The 23525-nt window shown below is 40.9% G+C and overlaps 1 protein-coding gene across 1 annotated transcript in view; it reads left to right on the forward strand.

Annotated features, from left to right (window-relative positions):
• The first annotated feature begins 17899 nt into the window (after positions 1-17899).
• Positions 17900-23525, forward strand: part of KCNK1 (potassium two pore domain channel subfamily K member 1) — a 44273-nt gene continuing 38647 nt past the window's right edge. The window contains exon 1 of the mRNA XM_038395732.2: positions 17900-18816. Within this exon, the coding sequence (XP_038251660.1) occupies positions 18462-18816 (355 nt within the window). The 5' untranslated portion in view covers positions 17900-18461. The remainder of the gene's footprint in view (positions 18817-23525) is intronic.

Below are 23525 nucleotides of genomic sequence, written 5' to 3' on the forward strand. Positions count from 1 at the left end.
ACTGTACCTGGCATACCGCAATGGAGGGACTCCCCCTCAACTGAATGGCACTCATTAGGCAGGGGACATGGGTCCCAAAGCCCAATATATTGAGAGAGGGTGGGGACAGGTACTTGTACCTGGTTGTATGGGGCCTGTTTAAGGGCCCTAGACACCATTTGACCTATCTTCTCTCCATGGTATAATAAGAGCTAATTTATTCTCATTTGAGAGTCTTGTTACACTGTGTAATTGTCCTAGGTCACTGGGTGGGGGCTTAAACTGGTTTGGTGTTATATTAGTGAAAAAGCAACCCGTAGATACTGAACCTGGCCCTTGACGCTGCTGGCTCCACCTGACAAAAAGGTTACATAAGGAACAATAATGCCAAACAACAACTATAAAGCTAAACAAAATTAATGCTGAATTACTTTGAGAAAATTGAAATCTGTTCACAAATATTCCATAGATGGAAAAAATATAATTCTTACAAGCCATTTGCTCATTATTTTTCATTCTGTTTTGTAATTAAGAGCATCTTAAATGGACCATGAGTTTTATTACATTATGCTGAGGTAGTTTGTGTTTTTCTGATATATTGGAGCAAGTGACAAAGAATTAAAGGATAAAATGCATACAAACATAAGTTTCAAAAACAAATCTATAAATGGCAAACCAATATTATCACAAAGTAAACAAGCACCATTTTTTATAGAGCCATCTCAACTGAATCAGTAAAAATGTCTTTATAAATTATGATAGTGGTATTCTTACATTCTTGTGGGAGGAGGGAAACCACCTCTGGTAAATTACCATGGTGATTATAACACATCATAGTTTTATTACTACAGTATCTTTCCTATGTATAACCATTTCAAATAGTTTCGTTATCTCTTTGCTTTTATAAAAAGATACCAGAACAAAATAAAATATTACTATTGTTGAAATGCAAGCACTATTTAAATAGAGCAAATAAGAGTTAATGTTTCACTGTCACAAAGTGAAACTCTATGCTATCCTTAACCACAAAAGAGCACATTTCCTTCTGTAAGTTATAGTACCACATGAAGCAAAGAAGATAACAAATTGTACTATTGGCATTAGAAGAAGCTAGTCTTCTATTACTGCACCAACCAATAGGTTATTTTTATAGCTAAATATAAAGACAGTTTCTGCCTAAAGTATGTTATAAGAATGCAATTTTCATAACAAGACTAAACTTTGAAAGGCAATAGCTGTCTGTTCCACCAGGGTTGCAGTCCATAGGAATGTTGAAATGTGCTCAAACAGGTTAGGCTTGAACTACACAGATTTTTTAAAACTCAGCAGGCAATATAATTTCTTCTGTAGTTAACTGCGGCTATTCTTAAAATAGTCTCCTTGTTTTTCCCCTTTTGTGGGAGAGAACAGGGATGTCAGTGCAAAAACAAGAAGTTGAAGATTCAATTTTCTGCTCTAACATGACAAAAAAAATATGTTTCCAGTCTTGTATTTGAAGCGTTTCATTTTCTGCTACTATGTATTGTACTATTTGGCAATAACTTCAGACATAAAAGAAGCACCTTGGGCTAGAAGTCACTTAAATGTCAAAAGCAACCTGCACTATTACTTTTAAAATGGTGGTGACTTTTCATAAATATTTAATCCCTTAGGATAAGTATTTCTAGCCTCTACTTCAAGTCAAACCTCTCAGGACAGGAGCAAGATTGTGATCCTGTGGTATTTAACATTTTGTTCTGCTGAAAAAATGTCCATACACCTATCACATAACATGAACAGTGATTGCCAAGCAGATCAGAATAGGATTGCTATGCATTAGATTTTCTGCTACAAGAGGCTTTTCCTTATGTAAATTGGTGTCAGAAAAACAACCTCAACCCCACCCTGAAGCTAGATATCTACAAAGCTTTTTTTTTTTTCGACATACTAAGTGCCTAAATCAGCATTTAGGTGACTAAACAAAAGGTGCCTGGTTTTCCACTGGCGCTGAGTCTTTGCGGCTCCTTTTGAGATTTAGCAAAATGGACCTTTAGGATTAATGGTCTTTGTCTATGGAAATTATACCGATTTAAGAGGGGTAGTTTCTGCTTCCAATTGCAGGACCTTTGAATTGCCACACTATGTCAGACCATAGGCACTGACTCCATGGGTGATCTGGGGCTGGAGCACCTATGGGAAAAAATTAGTGGGTGCTCTGCACTCACTGGCAGCCAAGCTCCCCTTCCCCTCCCCAGCCCCCTTGCCCCCCAAAGCGTGCCACATCCCCTTTCCTCCGCCTACCTCCCAGCATTTCCTGCCCGGCCACCACCAAACAGCTGTTTGCATTGCTCTGGGGCGGGGGGTGGGAGGAGCAGGAATGTGGTGCGCTCAGAGAAGGAGGTAGGGAAGAGGCAGGGTGGGGATTTGGGGAAGGATTTGGAATAGGGGCAGGGAGGGGGTGGAGTTGGGCAGGGATTTTGGGGAAGGGGTTGGAATGGGGTGGGGAAGGGAAGGGGAGGGGCCTCATGGAAGGGGTGGAGTAGGGGGCAGAGGTGGGGTCGAGCACTCACGGAAAAGAGGGGAAGTCAGCCCCTATGTGTCAGACCAGTGGTCTAGGTAGTCCAGTACTGGAAAGGAAGGGTGGTCCAGTGGTTAGGTTGGTAGCTTTAGATGTAGTAAGCTGCTCTGTCAGTCTTCCTATGTGATTTTTGGGCAAGTCACAAAGTATGTCCATACTACATTGTAAACCCAGGGCTGTGGACCCAAGACTGGAGTCCATGTTTCGAGGCCCATGCTTGAGCTTCCACACTGTGGTGTAAACCAGGATCCTGAGTGCTTACTCACCCGAGTCAGATGTGGGGGTTTGGGCTCAAACTGGAGTCTGAGCCTTGGTTTACAATGCGGTGTAGACATACCCTTAAGGCCCAATTTCAAGGGTTTTGTTGTGCTGGAAGGTGTTTACAGCTTCCAACAAGCTTGGTTTTGATCTATAGGTAATCAGACCACATTAAAGCTGGACGGCATGCTAGTCACCTTTCATTCAAGCTCACTGGAAGGGCCATTAAGCTCCTTTAGGGAGTAAGACAGCTGGAGACCATGGAAGCCACCTCCCAAAGCACTAGGCCTCATGCATGACCCATCAGCAGCTAAGCCATGCAGGTGAAAGATTTTCTTGGGTACTGGTTTCAGTTTCAGCACCTGGCACATTGAGTGTCTATAGCTGTGTGTATCTATGTGAAAACCAGCAGACAGCACGAGAAGTGTGCAGAGGGAGTAGACACAAAAAGCTCCTTGGGGCACATGACTGCTGAAAAAGGTAGACTTGGAAATTCTGAGCAAGGGAATTGCCCCTGTTTGTTCCTACTGTGTTTGGGGAAAGAGGACTGTGTACTCCTTATTGGTAAATAAACAGGGTTGCACCAAAAATTCTATTCACGTTGTTTTCTTAAGGAGGAAAAATTATCTGGCAAGGCCCCAGATGTTGGCTAACTGCTCAAGTCAAAGGGCAACAGTATTTAGGCACCTAAGGATGCAATAGGCATCTAGTGGGAATTTACAAAAGCACACACTGAGTTAGAATTTCAATAGGAGTTAGGTGCCTAATCTGCTTAAGGCACTTTTGAAAATACCACTGGGTACCTATCTTCATCTTTTGGCATCTAAACACCTTTGAAAATCTGCCGCTTAATCTCTTTATGCCTCAGCTCCGAATCTGTAAAATAGATATAATAGCACTTGTGAGGATAAATACATTAAAGAGAGAGGCCTCAGATACTGTAGTGATGGGGAGGCATATAAATATCTTAGCTAGTATTCCAAGAATCCTTATAATGGGCAATTATAGAATAACTTGCCTAGAAATTTCTTTGTAACCTTAGGCATAATTACTTTTTCAACATAGTAGGAAAATTAACAATAATAATTCTTAGCTCTTATATAGTGCTCTTCTCCCAAGATCTCAAAGTTTGAAGTAAATACACAATATGCTTCTCTTAAGAGTACACAATAACATGATTCTTCACTGGTTTTGCAATTCAGCCTATAGCAGTCATATGTGCACTTTGTCTTCTTTTGTTTGTTTTCTTTGTGCCTTTAGGTTGTAAGCCCTGTGAAACACCTGCTGTCTGTCTGGCACTACTCTAATTGTATAGAGCTTTTGGTGCTATATCATAGCTCTTCAAATCCTTTAATAAAATTTGTGACTATACTTGAATACACTATTTTGTTAGGTTTCAGAGTAGCAGCTGTGTTAGTCTGATTATAGTATCTCTCACACATTGATATTGTTCTCCTTAATGGGTCATATGACCACATGTACTTAAGAATTTACTCTGTTAATGTGATTTCCCCTGTTAACATATTACAGAGTAAGTACCTTGGACCAGATATTTGTTTTCTAGCACTTTCTTCAATAGTCACTTGAAACCTACTGCATTTTTGATAGGCTAAGGAAAGTGCAATGATTGATTGTCTAGCTTGCTTGGTGAGGGAATTCTTCCTGACAACAGTGCATCAGGGAGTTTGCCTAGTGATTCTGCAAGTTCAGTACACACTGTGGAAAATAGTAAATTTATCTTTTGAGCATCCTTTACTTATAAGTATTGCAGTGATGTTACTGGAAAGGGCAAGGCCATGCTGCCATCTAATTCCTGTTTGGTCATGGTGCTTTTTTTACCACCATTATGTCTGTGCTCTATTGAAAGGACCTCAATATGTTACTGTGGCAAAAATATTTCAACTTGTGTGCCAAAAGTTAGGCACCTACTCCATATTGGATCACCGTAAAGCCTTGTATTGGGGGTAGCCATGTTAGTCAATCTGTCTCCACAAAAACAAGGAGTCTGGTGGCACTTTAAAGACTAACAGATTTATTTGGGCATAAGCTTTCGTGGGTTAAACACATCTTCAGATGCATCTGAGCTTATGCCCAAATCTGGTAGTCTTTAACGTGCCACCGGACTCCTTGTTGGTTTTTCTTAAAGCCCTGATTCAGCAACATACTTACGCATGTGGATATTCTCATTAACTTCAGTGGGACTATGTGCTGATTGAGTACGGATGTACTTAAGTACCTTGCAGTATCAAAACCTACATTTCCCAATTTTCTAGCATGCTGACTAGGGCAAATAACAGATTTTTTTTTTTTGTTACATGGACAGTTCCAAATATATATAAAATCATTTTGGGTTGAACTGGAAATGAAAATTTTTTTTGACATTTTTAGTGAATCAAAAATTAAAAAATTGGGTCAAACAAAATGCTTAGCTCTACCCAAAACCAAATGTTTCATTTTGATTTAAAGCATTTTTAATAAAGTTTTTTAAAATAAAGGAAACTTCAAAACAGCCGTTTTGAATCAAAAACTGAAACATTTCATTTTGACAATGTTGAAACGAAACAAAATGATTTTTTTTTCCAATATTTGGTTTTAGTTTGGTTTTTTGTGTGCTTTTTTTTTGTTTTTTAACCCAACAATTTGGCAAAATTTGACATGAATTCACAAAATGTTTCAGTTTAGCTGAATGTGTTTTGTGCCAAGAGAAATTGATTAAAAAAAAAAATCTTGCACAGCACTAGTGCTAAGTGTCTACAACTCCCATTAACTTCAGTGAAAAATTAGGCCTAAGTATGTATTCGCAGAAGAGGAAAGCATGACAGGAATAGTGCACACATCTTGTAAGTAATATTTTGAAAATTCCTTTATTTTCAGAACATTACAATATAGGCTGGTGCATTATTTCCTCCCCCCCGCCATTCTCTACTTAGATCAATGGAGCTTTGACACTTGACTCCAGCTGAGGATCTGTCCCATACTGGGGTCAGTTACTCCAGGCTCAGATTGATTTAACTGAAAGCAGAATGTGGCTGATTGACAATTTATTTCTGTGGATTTCTCGAATACCTTCTGTCAAGGTTCCTTCCCCACTCTGAACTCTAGGGTACAGATGTGGGGACCTGCATGAAAACCTCCTAAGCTTACTTTTACCAGCTTAGGTTAAAACTTCCCCAAGGTACAAACTATTTTACCTTTTGCCCTTGGACTTTCCCTGCCACCACCAAACGTCTAACCGGGTTTTTTTTATTAGGAAAGAGCCGTTTGGAAACATCTTTCCCCCCCAAAATCCTCACCAAAACCTTGCACCCCCCTTCCTGGGGAAAGTTTGGTAAAAAATCTCATCAATTTGCATAGGTGACCACACATCCAAACCCTTGGATCTTAAGAACAATGAAAAAGCATTCAGTTTTCTTAAAAGAAGAATTTTAATAGAAGAAAAAGTAAAAAGAATCACCTCTGTAAAATCAGGCTGGTAAATACCTTACAGGGTAATTGGATTCAAAACATAGAGAATCCCTCTAGGCAAAACCTTAAGTTACAAAAAGACACAAAAACAGGAATATCCATTCTATTCAGCACAGCTTATTTTCTCAGCCATTTAAAGGAATCAGAATCTAATGCATATCTAGCTAGATTACTTACTAAGTTCTAAGACTCCATTCCTGTTCCGTTCCCGGCAAAAGCATCAGACAGACAGACACAGAGCCTTTGTTTCTCCCCCACTCCAGCTTTTGAAAGTATCTTGTCTCCTCATTGGTCATTGTGGTCAGGTGCCAGGGAGGTTATCCTAGCTTCTTAACCCTTTACAGGTGAAAGGGTTTTTTCTTCTGGCCAGGAGGGATTTTAAAGGTGTTTACCCTTCCCTTTATATTTATGACACCTTCCATTAGCTGATAAGAAGCAACCATTTCTTTTAACACTATTGTAGTGCAACTTCAGCTACTCTCAGCCCAGTGATTGATTGATTGACAGGAAAGACATTTGCTGCTCATTTGTGATGCTTCTCTTGGGGCACCCAGAGCTGTGAGCCACCTGGTTGCCTGTCTCAGCCTCCAGTGGTCTGCCTTGCCAACAAATGCTACAGGAAATGCTACAGCAAATGCTACAGGAACCTTTTAGATGCAGATTATGACAACAATGTGTTAGGCCTGATGTGAGTTACGGTACAATGTTCCGTCTCCAAGTTGATACTGAAGAGCTCCCAGGGTTACACTGATATAACCTTACCAATATTTTATAGCAGCAGTAACAGTTTTTCAGTTACAAGTACAGCTTGGAAAATGGTGCTGAGATGTTAGTGAAGTCACTCTCAATGATGGAGAGTGGGATCACTTTAAAATTCTGTTAATGGAATAAACATTAATAATGAAGAGGTACAATATACTCAGTACTAATTACAAGACCTAATCTGACAGTCTAGTCACTGAGGGCTACCTTCTGGCCAAAGTTGTGCCCATATGGAAGAACAAAAATCATAGTACATGCACGTGAAGTGCAATGCAGATGATGTGTCCATAAAGAAACTGGCCAGAATTCAAGTGGGCAGGAAATACTGTAAATTGTCTGTTCTCTAGTTTCACTTGCTTGGCCACAGTAAAAGGATGTGCCAAGTCCATTCAGGAAACTGCTCAGCTAGAAAGGGGAAAGAGATCACAGCAGGGAATAGTGTGACAGATTGGATAATACCTTGCAATATCCTGGCAAACTTTATGGAATTAAGTAAACCTTATTGGATTAAGTATTTTAAGAGCTCATTTTAAAAATCATCATTTTATGTACTATTGTGGGACTGATAAAATTTTGTTAGGCGGAAAACAGGATGAATGCAATCTCTGGGAAGTATTAGAAACTTCAAAGGATTTATTGGGACAATACATGTGAAGTGGATTTCTTAGGACACATGTGGAGTGAAGAGAAATGCAAATAACCCACCTCCTAATCCATCCTTCTGAAGCTCCACCTTGAGTAGAAAAACATTGGTTGATTACCTATTCATGGTCTCTTCAGATGCCCAAACTGGATAAATGAGTGACTCAGTCATGAGCTCTCATTCTTAGTAGAGAATGTTATGAACTTGAAACCACAGGAAAGCCCTAGAGTGGCATTTTGACGACTGCTCACCTGGCAGAGCCCATGCTGGAGTTGAGGTGATCTTTCCGGTTAGCTTATTAGCATATCTGTAGGTTCTTTTATTGTTTTAATACATTTTTCTCTGTACTTCTTTTACTTTAATAATAAACAGCACTAGATTAGAAAGAACTATGTAGTAACTTGACTGTGGCAATTACACTGTCAACCGTCTCGGAAGAGAGCCTGTTTAGGCAGGCTTTCTTTTGCTGAGGACACTACAGGATAATCGGAGGACTGTTCCACCTGGAAATACCCAGGTCAGAAGGGAGAGATGTGTGTCTCCACTAAAGAGTGAATGGCTGGGGAGCTGGAAGCCTGACCGGGCTTGGGGGCACCCTTGCTGGACCATAGAGGAGGACTACAGGTGCAGTTGCCTTAAACTGTGACAGATGGTACCAAAATTATGTAGATTCTTCAAGAGATGGAAGAGGAATTTGAATTTGTTTTGAGAGAAAAGGTGAGGGTGTTTTGAGAAGAGTGTGGGGTGCTGCCCTGGTGATGGAAGTGAGGGAACTTTCTGGAGTGGAATTTTTTATAAACCGGAGGCAGAGAAGAGACCAGATAAAATGCTAGAAATTAGTGTTATAGTAATCAAGGCAAGAGAAGACCAAGGCATGGAGCTTTAGCAATGGGGATTGGGAGGAAAATGAATCTGAACAACACAACCACATTGTTTAAAAAAAAATGGAATTTTAATGCTCTCACTTTGTTATCCGTTTATTTTATGCACAAACTCATGGAAACTTTTTTGTTCCTTTAAAAGAAAATCCAATAAGATTCTCCTCTCTTTTGGCTCTTTAGAGTACCCTGTGCCTAAAATTAATTTATTATAATCAAACTCAATTTAATTGAGAGATTATATAGCCTCAGAGGTTAATCCTCTATGAATAATACTTTTCAACAATAATGGATTTGGGATGTACCGAGTGCCATCAAATTTGTATTTGTTCATCCACATGGGGTTTGAACTCCAGTAGGTAAACTGTATTCTAGTGTTGAATCATCTGCAGTATGGTAAGATAGCAAATTTTTCACAGAGTGATGCTATTTCAGATTTTCACTAGAAAGGGCAAGACGTTACTGCAGGGAGATAGGATAAATCAACAACTTTTTGAGATCTATTGACTATTAAGTTATTTTGATACCTAGTAAAGTCTATTTCCTCCCCCTCCTTCCCCATGATTTTTCACTGCAGGCTGTCTAGATAAATACTGGTCTTCCTCACTTCTGAAAAGAAATATATAAATACTGTTTATTTTGGGATCTCTAGTCTTAATATTTTTCAAAGTTCCTCTCTAACACTGGCCAAAAAAAGAGTAACTTTTATCAGTGTACTTTATTTATTTAGGATTTTTTCACAGTGCTTATACCAGTACTTCCTGCCATCTCATTATGCTTTACATTGTAATTGGCTGTGTTTTACTGCACAATGCATATGCTTGTACCTAAGAATTTATAAAAAAAAAAAAATCTTTGCTGTTTGCATTGAGAACAACTCTCCTGTTTTAATATATCAGTATTATAAAAATAAAGGTAAACTCCCAGATAATTTATCCAGTGGTGTCTCTTATTTGTCTGTTAGCTAAAATCCCTAACTAGAAAACGTTGGTGAAATCCTAGCTCTACTGAAGTCAATTGAAGGTTTTTCTATTGGCTTCAATGGAGACAAGAATTCACCCAAGGATTTAATCTATTCTGAAAAGTGTTCCTGTAATAATGGTATCTGGGGTTCGACATGTGGTGTTCTTGGATGAGTTCCAGGTCAAATTTGCTTGGCTTACAGGTGTCTTTTCTAACTTCTAATTCTGCAAACTCAATCTGGGACATTTATTATTTGTATGCATGGAGAAAAGTGCTGAGACTTAAATGAGAAAATGATAGGAACAGCCTGGACAAGAGTTGTGAAGGGCTTTGGGGGAAGGACAAGACATTTACCTTAAGTAAGCACTGCATCAAGTTTGAGTTCTTACTTCTCTTACATCACTACCAACAATGTAAGTTCTGTAAGCTAAATTATGGTCTCTGACATCTGTTCAACCTGTTAAAAGCAGTAACTGAAGACAGAGTTGGGCCCTACATTTGGAGTTCAAAACAATTCTGATGATCCATGTGCCAGAGTAGAATCCAGCTCACCACATATATGTGGTGATTCTGCCACGATAGCAGGAAAAACTTATTTCTGTTATCTTTTAAAGTCAGCAGCTGTGACTCTGAATACACACAGTAAACAGAGCTGTTTAATAAGAATGTGCCACTTTTACATAGCAATTTTTCAGACTAGAATTGCACTTTATTAGTCAGTGTGCTGAGTGCCAAAAACTCTTGGTATTTCTTCCTCAGCATTTGATGAGCTCTCCATACCAACATTACATTTCAACTTTGTGCAAGAAGTGGGGTGAAATTCTATGTTTGTACATTCAATGATAAAACACATGAAACCAAGAAAATGAAAGAACAGCACCAAAGGTGGCTAAATTTAGGTAAAAGCAAATGGACACACATCTCCTTCTTTAACCATTAAAGGAGTCTTTTAAGGTATTTGACCTAGAGCTACCCAATCAAGTGAAAGCTGTAAATAGCTGTTTGTATATCGGGGGGGGGGGGGAGAATAATATAAGAATATATAGAATTTAATCCAGTTGTCAGAAAATAAAGACAAGAGTGTACAGCACTTCATCTGTCTCCATCAGAAATCAAGAAGCCTTAATATTAAAGGCAACTTAGTTCACCAGACTTCTTTACCGCCCTGAGGTGCTCTATCAAAATGTTTCCCTTAAAGTGAAACTGTTTGATGGATTAGTGCCTTAGATAGGTTAGATAAAACCTTTTTTAAAATCTTAAAACATTTCACTATGAACTTTATATAAAAGATGATTCAGGAGTTGCAAGAAGATCTTAATTGGTTTGAATGACAGTGTTTTACATTCCTTTTTCAGAAGTTTGATAAGTTAGTTGTGAGTCACTGGGTGAAAATAGGACTCGGATTCAGGTTTGATTGAGTCATGACACAGTTGAGGAAAAAGTAGGACAGTGTCGCTTGTTTCCTTTACCTCTGAATAAAAGGACTAAATTTTCACAAGGTTCAGGTCTCTGAAGTGGGTTTTTGTGCTTGTAATAACAGGTGCTGGTGGAATTGTCACCCACTGATCATTTTCAAAGAGAAGCACCAGTGCGGGTGTGAGTTAGACCTACCAAAACTGTCCCTGCTGAGGCGGGATAGCCAGGAGAATGAGCCTTGCCAAAGTGGCGTAAGTGGGCGTAAGCAGCAAATTCAGCTCCAAAATCTTACCATAAATTGCACTCCATAATGTCTCCTCTAGGTAATCAGCCCCCACCAGCTGCTCTGTATTGCATCATTAGGCCAGCCATTTTTCATACTTCAGCCAGATACAAGCAGACATTACTCAGATAGCAGTTTTTGTGCCTGCATGGCACTCTATCATCACCGTTCTTCTACCTCACAATGAGGATAACCTTTCATAAAACATTGAGAAAAAAGTAGAAGCCCATTGGTCCTTGGGATGCTGCAGAACCCGATCTCATCCCCACAACAAGACTTATATGGCATAGATTACCTGAGATTGCCAGAGAAGCACATCTGGCAAAAGCACAGTGAGATACTATCCTGAACTCCTGGGGAGAGTCGCAAGGGGGATTTGGAAAATAAAACACACAAGCCCACACCGCAGTCAAAATCAGCCTCCAAAAAATTAAAACAATATTCACAAGTATTTTAGAGTTAATATTTCCAAATGCCAGTACACTTAAGCACTTGAACATTTTTATGCTTGTTTTGATTTGTTTGTTTAATTAACTTGCCTTAGGAGTTACCTTTTCAGTTAAGGTATAAAGCAGTTTCAGTTTGGGGGTTAGGGGAAATAACCTAGTTAATGTAATGTTCACATAGTGGTATGAGAGATGAGTTAAGAAGAATTTTGATCGTCAGTGAAACAGGCATTCTACACCTCAGATGCCTTGCTCTCCAAGCTCATGAGCTCCCCACAATAATTGTATTCCACTGGAACAACGGAATGATCAACTGTAATAGTGAGAGGTGTCTGCATGAGAGAGGCAGTAGGAAGTGAGTGTTTTCTGATCAGCTGGCCTATGACCGGGGAATAATTAGACCTACCACAAATCTCATCACCTTCAGCTTGAAAGGCAGCGAGGCCAAGCCCAAGCACGCAACAGCTTTCGTTGAGAGGAAAGCCACTGCAATGGCTAAAGAAACAGATTGGCCGATCATCATCTGGATAGTCATCTCATTCAGCTAGAGAGACTGAAAAGTATTGAATTTGTAAGCTCTCCATCCCATTTTCCACCACCCCACTGCCTGATGTGTGGGAGGAAGAAGATGAGAATCTAGAGTGGTTAAATGGGGGGCAACTATTGGATCTGGAGTAGGTGGACAGTATCTGCTTTATTTCCCACTGCTTCTTCAAGGGCCACCCCCTGGGGTATAGTAAAGGTAGGGACATTGCCAGAGTGTAAGTTTTTTGTATTTTAAAAAGAAAGAAAGGGGTAGGGGAGAGATTTCACTAGTATCCATAAAAACAACAAGGAGTCCAGTGGCACCTTAAAGACTAACATTTATTTGCCCAAATAAATCTGTTAGTCTTTAAGGTGCCACCAGACTCCTCGTTGCTTTTGTGAATACAGACTAACACAGCTACCCCTCTGATACTAGTATCCAGTATTAATTGAAATATTTTAATTTTAAATGTGCAATTTAATGTAAATCTTCCTCTAAATATTTAGTTCAAACCCAGAAACAGGGTCCTAGTGCATGAAACAGAAAGTGAAGCTAAGCATGCCAGATCATTTACTTCCCTAAATAGGAGCCAAAAAGTAAGAAAATAGTATTAAGTGGCAAAACAATCCGACTGCAACTATAACCTGCACACCCATTAATCCATCTACTGTGCAACCTATGTTTCCAAACTCCACGGCTAGTGGGGATCCTAAAACAGCATAACTGACTATTACATCACTACATCTCTAATCAAGTGTTTTGTACCAAAGGAAACTTTTTTTTTTAAAATTCTCCCTCGACAACTGGTTCATTCACTACTGCATGCATTCAAAAGTCAAGAACTGTGAAAGTTAAGCTTGCATGTACAACCTTAACTTTTCCTGGTTTTGCATATTGTAAGGGGGTCTACAAAGCTGAAAAATCTCTAATGTTGCAGCTCTAAGATGATGGGAGAGAGCTCTTCTGTTGATTTAATTAATCCAACCCCAATGAGCAGTGGGTAGCAGCTCTCCCACTGACATAGTGCTGTCCACACCAGCTCTTATAGCGGTGTAACTTAGGTCACTTGGGGGAGGGGTGGTTTATTCACATCTCTGAGTCACATAAGTTATACTGACATAGGTTATGTCTACACTACCACTTAAGTGGCTTTCATAGTTAGGTTCAGTTTAAGGGATGGTGCAGACAGAGCCTTGTTCATTACTGGAGAACTTACTACAAAGTTAATGCTGTGCCAGAATATGAACTATTAATAAGCTAGGAAGGGTTACCCTCAGCATGACCAAATTCATATTTGGCTAATACTATAGCCAATAGGGTAAACCTTATTACAAAGGGAAATTACCTTTCCTATTGGATATTGACTGATTACACTATGAAAAGTGCATATCCATCACTAATATATTCAGGACATTGAGGTAATAGGTCACACAAGTCTTTATTGAAAATCTAAGGAATATTACTTTACAAAGAATGTGGATGACTAACAGTCTAGAAAAAGTTTCTGTCTGGCCATTCATATAGAAAATAAGCAGTCTAAATGATACCATTCCATTACCTCATCCTTTCTCTAAATATAACCCATAACCGGCTGCACTCTTTTTTTGCTGCCACGAATTGGTAGATTTAGCTTTTGTGGACATTCTGTGTACCATTTCTGACAGAAAAGGATTATCTGAAGAAGCTACTCTATCTACATCTATCTCATTGATCCCTCTAGCTTAATGTGTCCAGGCAGGATATTGAAAACGTTATGGACAAATTCTGCTGTCCCTTTCATCTTCCATAGCAATAGCTTTTCTGTCAAAAATGTGTCTGATGGATACATTCAGGGTTTTAAAATTTATCTCCTATTACTGTCTCTTTCCTATTGCTACATTAGGTTGGGAAGAAGTCCTCCCTTGAGAAATTATTTTATTGCATAAAATCAGATGGTGTATTTTGACTTTTAAGATGTTTATTTGATAACCCAATTTAGGCAGGACTCCTTTTAGCTCAAGTAGAACAGCAAAACATGGCTACTAATTTTCTGCTTCTCAACTTACCTCTTTCTTGTTGGTGCATCACAAAGCTGGGGGGTAGGATTCTTATAAATCCGTGCCATCTGCTCATAAGAGCAGAGCAGGCAAGCTGAGTGATGTATGTATCTACAAGCACAAATACATCCAATGCTGTAGAGTATTCCTCTGGTATGTGACCCACTAAGAAGTGGAGATTCTAGGTATATTTTAGCCCTCATTTAGGAGTTCTAATGGATACCATAGGATGTGGAAGGGAATTGTTTTTGTCTTTTTTTTTATTAATAAAATGTGTCCATAGGACCAACTGACCTTGTGAGGATCCTTATAAGTGAATTCATAGAAGGCCTACATTTCTGGCTGATACTGTACTAATAATTTATGATTTGACTATTTAAGGTTTCAATTTCCTACATTTAATGCATCTATGATTTTCCCTAAAGCCAAATTTGAAGGAAGGTCATGAAGGACGCTGCAGTTCATTATTGCAATTCAGTCTTCTCAGTGTAACTTCTTTGAGACTAATTTGTTTATTTCAGGTTCTCCAAAAGTAATGACTGCTGTGATGTCATACTGTGACTATCAGAGAGCAGAATGAAGATTGCCCACATGATATGGGTTCAGGCAGGGGATTTAATTTGCTATGTTGCACGGAGTTCAAAAGTTTTTCAATATTATTACTTACTCCTAATAGAAGGTGGATACTTAAAAGGGATATTTTCTTCTAGGATCATCCTCATTAAATAAGGGGCCAGATTTTTAAAAGTACTTAGGCACCTAGTGGGATTTTCAAAATCATCTTGGTGCCTAACACCTATAGAAAGCAATAGCTATTAAGTGCCTTAGTGCTTTTGAAAATCTCACTGAGTACTTACTTATCTTTTTAAAAAATCTGGCCTGAGATCCTTAAATTCTTTGGATACACTGGAAGAGGATAATCTAGAAAACGATGTCCCATTCCTTCTGGACTACACACTGGAGAAGCCTCTTGACTGACGACAAGAAAAGACTGCCACCGCTGCTCAGTGGTAGAGCTAAAGAAGATCAGTGACTCCCTGCCACATTTGGCATTCAGACGAGGCATAAAGATCACAGAAATGTGGCTGCCAGCTTAGTTTTGTGGGGGAAATCAGGAAGTCCTTCAGTTTTGTCCTCTACCATTTGTCACTAGTAGGAAAATCAGAAGATGCAGAATTGGAAGAATGTGTGACCTTCCCCTACAGAATGGGCAGCTTGCAGACAAGTCTATTCATGCCTCAGCACTGGGCTCAATGCCATGGGGAACACTGGCATCTCTCCTAAGACCTCTTTTCCCTACAACAGGGGCAGCATCCTTCCCAGCACAAAGGAAGTTAGGGATTTAGCCAGCGGCAGGGTCAAGTGGTGATGTGGTTTAATGAAGTAATTTTAAAAGGATATGGAGGAAGAATTTCCTGGAGACAGGCTGTCCCATAACAACCTATTGCAGGATTTTTTGCACCTTCAGTGACAAGGTACTAGATTAGATTCATTGATCTGATCCACTTGGCCAATTCCTATGTAACACTGATCTTGACTAGCAAAGTGAGATGGGCAGAGAGTCAGATCTTACTTTAAGATTAAACTTTTTATATAGCTGAATGCAAAAATATGATCGTATAAATCCAGACAAGTCAATATCACAATATCCTTCTCTCTGTTCCCTGTTGTGTATACATTGTTATGGAATATTTCACTACATGATTGGTACAGATTCTGAGACAAATGTATAACTTGGGGGCTGTGTATTAAAACACTATCTTTCACAGTGTTGGTCAAAATTCAAAATTCAAGAAAGTTTGATTTGAGAGCAAGAGTTTGAATGCTTAAGTGAAAAAGCCCAGCTCTGTTATACTCTGACAGATTCTCATGTCCCATATTTCTGATGATCTTTGGAGGAAAGGTCACAGAGTTAAGAGCTGTGAAATTTTGGGGCAGCAAAGAGACTCGAGCCTCTCTGTAGGCAGGCATGGGGCTGTATGAGAGTAACTGATTCACAAAAATGGAGAGCTGAGGAAGTAGCTGGAGTCCAGTAGGATCCTATTGAAGGTTTGTGTAAATGTTTGGTCACAGCAGAGGTAACTGTACAGTTTTCTATTGCCCTCAGAAGAGGTGCATTCTTAACTAAACTGTTTCTAACTGTAAAAGGACATTTGTTTTGGGGGTTAAGAAAAGGTGGAGGTTGATTGTTATATTTAAACTAACTCATTTGTCCACCCCTATTCATAACCAGAAGAGTATCTATTTGATGCTGTTATATTTTTGGAAACAATTTACGGTATCTCGGTCACGCTGAATGCATTTGATGAAGATGAAAGCCCAATGCCTAAAAAATATTGCTTTAATTTAAATGGTGTTTTTAATTACATAAGGAATCTGGAATTTGGGGGAATTAATGATTAAGCTGTTGGAGGAAATGAGCCCAGGTGTGTGTTTGTGTTGTGTGTCATTACTCAGCGAGGTTTTATGACTCTGTATTTAACGACTAACAAATTTATTAGAGCATAAGCTTTCGTGAGCTACAGCTCACTTCATCGGATGTATTTGGATGAAGTGAGCTGTAGCTCACGAAAGCTTATGCTCTAATAAATTTGTTAGTCTCTAAGGTGCCACAAGTACTCCTTTTCTTATTGTCTGCAATGTTTTCCTTTTGCTTTATGTATATCTCTTAAATCAAACTTTCCTGAAGTCATTTGTGGTTTCTCATGGTCTCTTAATTTTGAAATCACATTCCCCCATTTTGGGGTTGGATGTTTGCTTGCTTGTTTTGCCAGTGTGAAGAGAACCCTACAACTTTTGTATCTATTTCCCCCATAGCTTTTAACTCCTTCCATTAGGTCAGTATGAAGTTTCCACCCTTGCGAGGAGAACCAGCCCAGTTTCTTCAGTCAAATCACATATGTTAAACCCTAGAGACCTTCAGAGTAGCAGCCGTGTTAGTCTGTATTCGCAAAAAGAAAAGGAGTACTTGTGGCACCTTAGAGACTAACAAATTTATTAGAGCATAAGCTTTCGTGAGCTACAGCTCACTTCAGAATGCATCCGATGAAGTGAGCTGTAGCTCACGAAAGCTTATGCTCTAATAAATTTGTTAGTCTCTAAGGTGCCACAAGTACTCCTTTTCTCCTAGAGACCTTGTCAGCTGAATGGTCTTATAACACCAAAATAGTAATAGAGCACTCTTTTAGACAACATTCATTATTTAATCAGCATTACTGATTTCTGGAGCACTGTTCGTTATGGATCAATGTTTTACAGCTAATAAATATATTTAAAGACAATTTAGTGTTGCTGAAAGATACTGGGTTGAGATTTCAGAGTAGCAGCCGTGTTAGTCTGTATTTGCAAAAAGAAAAGGAGTACTTGTGGCACCTTAGAGACCGACTCTGGTGTGTCACTGAACTGCTGCTAATTGATTTCTGGGACTACATAATACATTTCTAGGAAGGTTACTTCTTTAGAACCCCAAAGTTACACCCCAATTTGATGTTATACATGATATACCTCAGGAATTCAGCATCGTGGCAGTGGCAGAACTGGCCCCTTCATGGCTGCGTGCACGCGGAGGCCCCCATCCCTGGGACAGGCTAAGTTTCCGGAACCGGCCGGGGTCATAGGAGACTTCCCTTGCTCGTCTCACCTTGGGCTAGCGGAGGAAGCGAAGCCTTTCAGATCACACCCACCCCCGGTCTGTTTGCACCCCCCCTCCGCTTTCCAGCTGTCAGTTCGCTGTGGGGCAGGGTTTATCAACAGAGCCTTGGCAAGCTGCTCCTTACCTAGAGCCAACCCCAAGATAGCAGCAGGGCCCTCTGTGTGCCCGGGGGGGGGGCATGCGAGGCGCGGGAGGACGGGCTCAGCCCCGGGCGGGCTTGGCTCTGGGCGTGCGAGCTCGCCCGGGAGTAAATAGCATCTACCCCGAGCAGGGCGGCTGCTGCGGCTCCATTGCCGGTTACCTGAGCCGGGAAACCACGTGAGGGCCACATCAGCGGCGCTTTTTCGGCTGAAAATCACAGAAAGGAAACAGGAAGCGGAGGAGCGGCTGGGGCCGGCGTGTGGCTTTGGGGGGGCCGCTGGCCAGTCCGTTTCCTCCCCCCCGCCCCCCTCCCAGGGCGGGCCGGATCCCGATCCCGATCCCGATCCTCGCCGCTGCCCCGGAGGCTGCTGCGGAGCGAGCCCGGCCCGCAGGCGCAGCTTGAGCGAGGAGGCCCCCGCCCTGCCGCGCGGCTCCCCGGGTCTGCGGCGGCGGAAGATGCTGCCGTCCCTGGCCGGCTGCTCGTGCGTGCGGCTGGTGGAGCGGCACCGCTCCGCCTGGTGCTTCGCCTTCCTGGTGCTGGGCTACCTGCTCTACCTGCTCTTCGGCGCCGTGGTCTTCTCCTCGGTGGAGCTGCCCTACGAGGACCTGCTGCGCCAGGAGCTGCGCAAGCTGAAGCGGCGCTTCCTGGAGGAGCACGAGTGCCTGTCCGAGCAGCAGCTGGAGCAGTTCCTGCGGCGGGTGCTGGAGGCCAGCAACTACGGCGTGTCCGTGCTGGGCAACGCCTCGGGCAACTGGAACTGGGACTTCACCTCCGCGCTCTTCTTCGCCAGCACCGTGCTCTCCACCACGGGTAAGGGGCCCCTCTCCGCGCCCACCGCCTCCTCGCCCCTCTGCAGCCAGGGCTTCTCCATTCCCGCCTGCACCCATGGGCTGCTCTGTCTTCATCTCGCCCCCCGCACTTCATCTCCCCCCCCAGCCCCCCGCCTTTATCTCCTCTGCACTCATGGGCTGCTCTGTCTTCATCGCCCCCCCTCAGCCCCCCGCACTTCATCTCCCCCCCAGCCCCCCGCCTTTATCTCCTCTGCACTCATGGGCTGCTCTGTCTTCATCGCCCCCCCTCAGCCCCCCGCACTTCATCTCCCCCCCAGCCCCCCGCCTTTATCTCCTCTGCACTCATGGGCTGCTCTGTCTTCATCTCCCAACCCCTCTCTCTGCACTCAGGGACTGCCCCATCCCCCTGCACCCAGGGCGCCTCTATCCCCTCTGCATCCAAGGCCTGCTGCATCTCTCCCCACCCCTTCATTTCCTTGCGTGCAGGGACCATCCACCTGCACCTGGGGCTTCCTTCTCTATCCCTTTCCTGCACCCACAGACGCCGCCTTCCTCCCGTCCCCCACAGGACCCCGTATCCCTGCACTAGCACCTCTTCATTCCCATCCCATCTGTCCCCGTGACCCTCTCCAGTTTCTGGTACTCTTTTCCACTCTTGTGGAAGGTGCACAGAATCCCGGGGAGAAGAACCCCTCCTAGGGCCTTTCTTTCTCTCTCTCTCTCTCTCTCTCTCTCTCTCTCGGGAGCTAAGGGCCAGAGAACAAAGGAAACTCCTTTACATCCCGAGGTCCAGTCTTCTTGTCAAGAAAACTTAAGTGGCAGCCAAATGGATAGTATTTGCTTTGATTATTATTATTATTATTAGCATTGCATAAACCAGAAGAGTTTTATTCAAACTGCTGCTTTTTGTCAAGGGTGAACAGAGGGTTTCCCTGCCTTGCAAAAAGGGTTGCTGGGTTTGTTTGTGGAGAGGAGAATAATTGGCAACATTTACTAAAGTACCTGTTCAAACCACTTTGCGTTCTTGGTTTATATTTGGCATCGGTAGTTGGGGGGGAGGGGGGAGTGTCACAGCTCCTTTGGGGGGGTCTCAAATCAGTAGTGGGGATTGTAGCCATCCTGGCCTTTTCTCCTTTTTCTACAGTGCTCAGTGGGGAGGTTAGATAGATTGGGGGGGTGGGAGGAATGCTGGTGTGGAAAAGATAGTGCTTCTCAGTCTTACATAAATCAAGGTAACTTATTTTCTCATTTGTGCTGACGTAATACCATTGGCCATGATTCTGTTCCCAGTTACATAAGTATAAAACCATAGTATCTCCACTGGTGTATGATTTGGTGGTAAATGGAAGAAAACTGAAAACTTCAGGGGCCTGATTTCACCATAGCGTTATGCTGGTGTAACTCCACTGAAATCAAGGAGCTTATGCTGGTGTAATATTAGAGTAATGCTGTAGAGAATCAGAACCCAGGTTCTGTCGTCATGATCTCTCATTATGTATAAAGTCACTTAGTGAGGGCAAGTTTCTTTTCACAGTGGAAAAAACTGCTCATCCTGTATAACTGGAAAAAGAACACACCCATAACTAATTCAGCATATGCTTTCATTTTGGGTACTCTTGCTATTCATATTAAGGGAGTGCCTGCCAAAATTGTGTTGTCTACTTATTTGTTTGAACTATGCCATTGTATCTGCCCCAAGATGTTTACTATGTAGTTAAGTTTTGATCCATCTGCCTACTTGTGGGCTACTAGCTCAAACACACTAACATTTTTTTTCTTAAAGAGATACAGTCAGCTTAAAATTCATGGCCCAGGTTCTGAGCTATGTCTGAACTGTGCTTGGTTCCTCCACCATGAGCTGCACCAAGTGTGGCTTTACTCACCTTCACAGCCCCTGGAATCTGTGACTGGCCATGGGTATTTTCCCCAAATCTTTAATTTATGCCCACCTGCCCATGGCTCCAAGGGTCCATTCTGGCAGATGGGGATAGCCAGAGTGAAGAGGTACCCTGGAAATGTTCCCTTTGTGAGGATACTACAGGGGGTCTCTGAGTGATACTGCAGCTGCTGTGTGACTCTACACCACCCAACAAACCCCCTATTTAAGGGGAATTGAAGGTATATCTACACAGGGATAAAAGATAGCCATGGCTGACCTGGGTCAGCTGACAGACTTGGGCTCACAGGGTCCCAGAACTCCCCGAGCCCAAACATCTACACAGCAATTTTTAGCCCCACAGCCTGAGTCCCAGGAGCCTGAGTCAGCTGACCCATGCCTGCTGCGGATTTTTTATCCCTGTGTAGACAGACCCTTGTGACTGAGAGTAGAATTTGTGCTGCCAACACAAATTGCTTTACCCATGTTACTTAACACTTTAAATTCTTAAAAGTGAAACATCTTTAAAAATACAACCTAATTGTCACTGTGGGCCAGATTTTTAAAGGTATTTAGGCCCCTAAAAGTGCAGATGGGTGCCTATGGCCCTAACTCCATGAAATCAAAGGGAGCTAGACACCTAGGTGCTTTTGAAAATCCGAATAGATGCCTATCCACATCTTTAGGCATCTAAATATCTTTTAAAATCTGGCTCAGTGTTCTTATTTGTTTTTTTGTTTGTTTGTTTGTTTGCATTTCTTTCAGTTTGAATAATGAAAATCAATGAAGCAATTTTCATTTTTGTTTATGTAGTCAATTTCAATTTAAAATTCCTGGTGTACTCTAAGTCTACATCACTACAGGAGAATGTATACTTGCTTAAAAACAGCTATTTTCATTGGGATTTTTTAAAAGTTGTGGAAATTTTGTTGTTTTAGGTTTTATAAAATCTTGCTTTTTACAAATTTTAAATTTTGCATCAAATTTAAGTTGACAGTGTCCCTTTAACGGACAGTATAGGTATATGTGCCAGGAAGGTTGGACTGGGATGATTTGAATGGCCAAGTTTTAAGTGATCATTGAAACAAATAAGTGTCCTCTTTCATAAGTGTGAGATGCTTTTGAAAACTCCCTTAAAATTGAATACTTTTCCATTAAATGAGTGTCTTGGCAGTATTTTGATACTGTTAGAAAAGATGCAAGTTTGGTAGTAAGCAATTCCCTTTTCCATTAAAGATATCAGCTGATAACGAGAATGCTATTTAATGAATCACAGTGTATTTACCTGGTCTGACTCTGATACTTACTGTCAGATTAGAACAAATATTGCCTATTTTAAATAAATAAATTTTTGATGTTGAAAATATGCTATGTGGTTTAACTAATATGAATGTTTTTATAGTAAAACATTAAGTATTCACTACAGAGGTTTGTACTTATCTTTTCGTTTAGTTATGATAATCTTTGGGATAACAAGAAATGTAAGTGAAATGTTTGGCATATATGCAGTTAAACATTTTACAGAAATAAGGTTTTTAAATTACAAGCAGCATAAGTTTAGTAGCAACATCAGTGATTTCTAAGACAATAACTGAAGATTTGGAATGATAATTTTAGTAATTTAACACACTGAACCTCTAGTTTTTCAGTAATTTGTAAATTTGTCACATACACTGAAGAGTTATAAGCCCAAGTACTTAATTGTGTGGACTTTATACTGTAACACTACAATGCAATATCTTCATTCCTAATCAGTGAAACTGAGTGTTCTTATCTATTGGAGAATATTAAAATGTTATGTTAAGTATTTAAGAGGTATTTTTAATCTTCAAATTTATATTTTGTTATACAGTATTCCGATACATTATGGAAAATATTATACATTTTGATATCTAATCCTATATACTTTTTTCTTTCTGATAATCTCTTAATAAAATAAAAATATTAATCCAGAAAACTGAAATATGGTTCTTAATAGCTTTGATAAGTTTTACATTAGGGATGAGGAAACGTACAAAAAGTTCAGCACCACTCAAATAAACAAAGCAGTAGGATTTCGTTTTGGACTCAGCTGTATCATTTACAGTTCATTATCCTCCCCTCCCAACTGCATATCTGCATAAGGCCTCAAGAGTTTAGCTGATTAGATCACAGAGACCCTCAAAGGTGAATTCTTGAACATACGTGCAGTCATCCCATATATTAATAAACTTTTTGAAACCTCTTTTTAATGACCTTTCAAAACTTAGTCAACGGCAGTCAAAAGGCATATAAGTCCAAAACATAAGCGGCAGCAATATTTCCTCTAAAAAACAGGAGTACTTGTGGCACCTTAGAAACTAACACACTCATTTGAGCATAAGCTTTTGTGGGCTAAAGCCCCCTTCATCGGATGCATGCAATGGAAAATACAGCAGGACCATTTTATATACACTGAGAACATGAAACACATGTTCTCTATGAAGTGAGTTGTAGCCCACGAAAGTTTATGGTCAAATAAATGTGTTAGTCTCTAAGGTGCCACAAGAACTCCTGTTCTTTTTGCGGATACAGACTAACATGGCTGCTACTCTGAAATATTTCCTCTGTATGTTTGGAATTAAAATGAATCCATCACTGTCAGAAGGGGAGAGAATTGTACTTCTTTCAGTGGGCCGAATCCAATCCACAGGGTTTTGGATGGAATCTTGAAGCGAGGAAAATAAAAATGTTGTTCCATTTATGTTTAAAAAACAATCTGTTTTATTATTTTAGTTTGCAGTATATATACAGGGCCTAGCACAATGGGGCCCCATTTTTCATAGGTCTGTAGGCACTACCATAACAAACATTAATAATATTGTATGTGTACA

The sequence above is a fragment of the Dermochelys coriacea genome, chromosome 3, assembly GCF_009764565.3.
Source record: "Dermochelys coriacea isolate rDerCor1 chromosome 3, rDerCor1.pri.v4, whole genome shotgun sequence".
Lineage (NCBI taxonomy): Eukaryota > Metazoa > Chordata > Testudines > Dermochelyidae > Dermochelys > Dermochelys coriacea.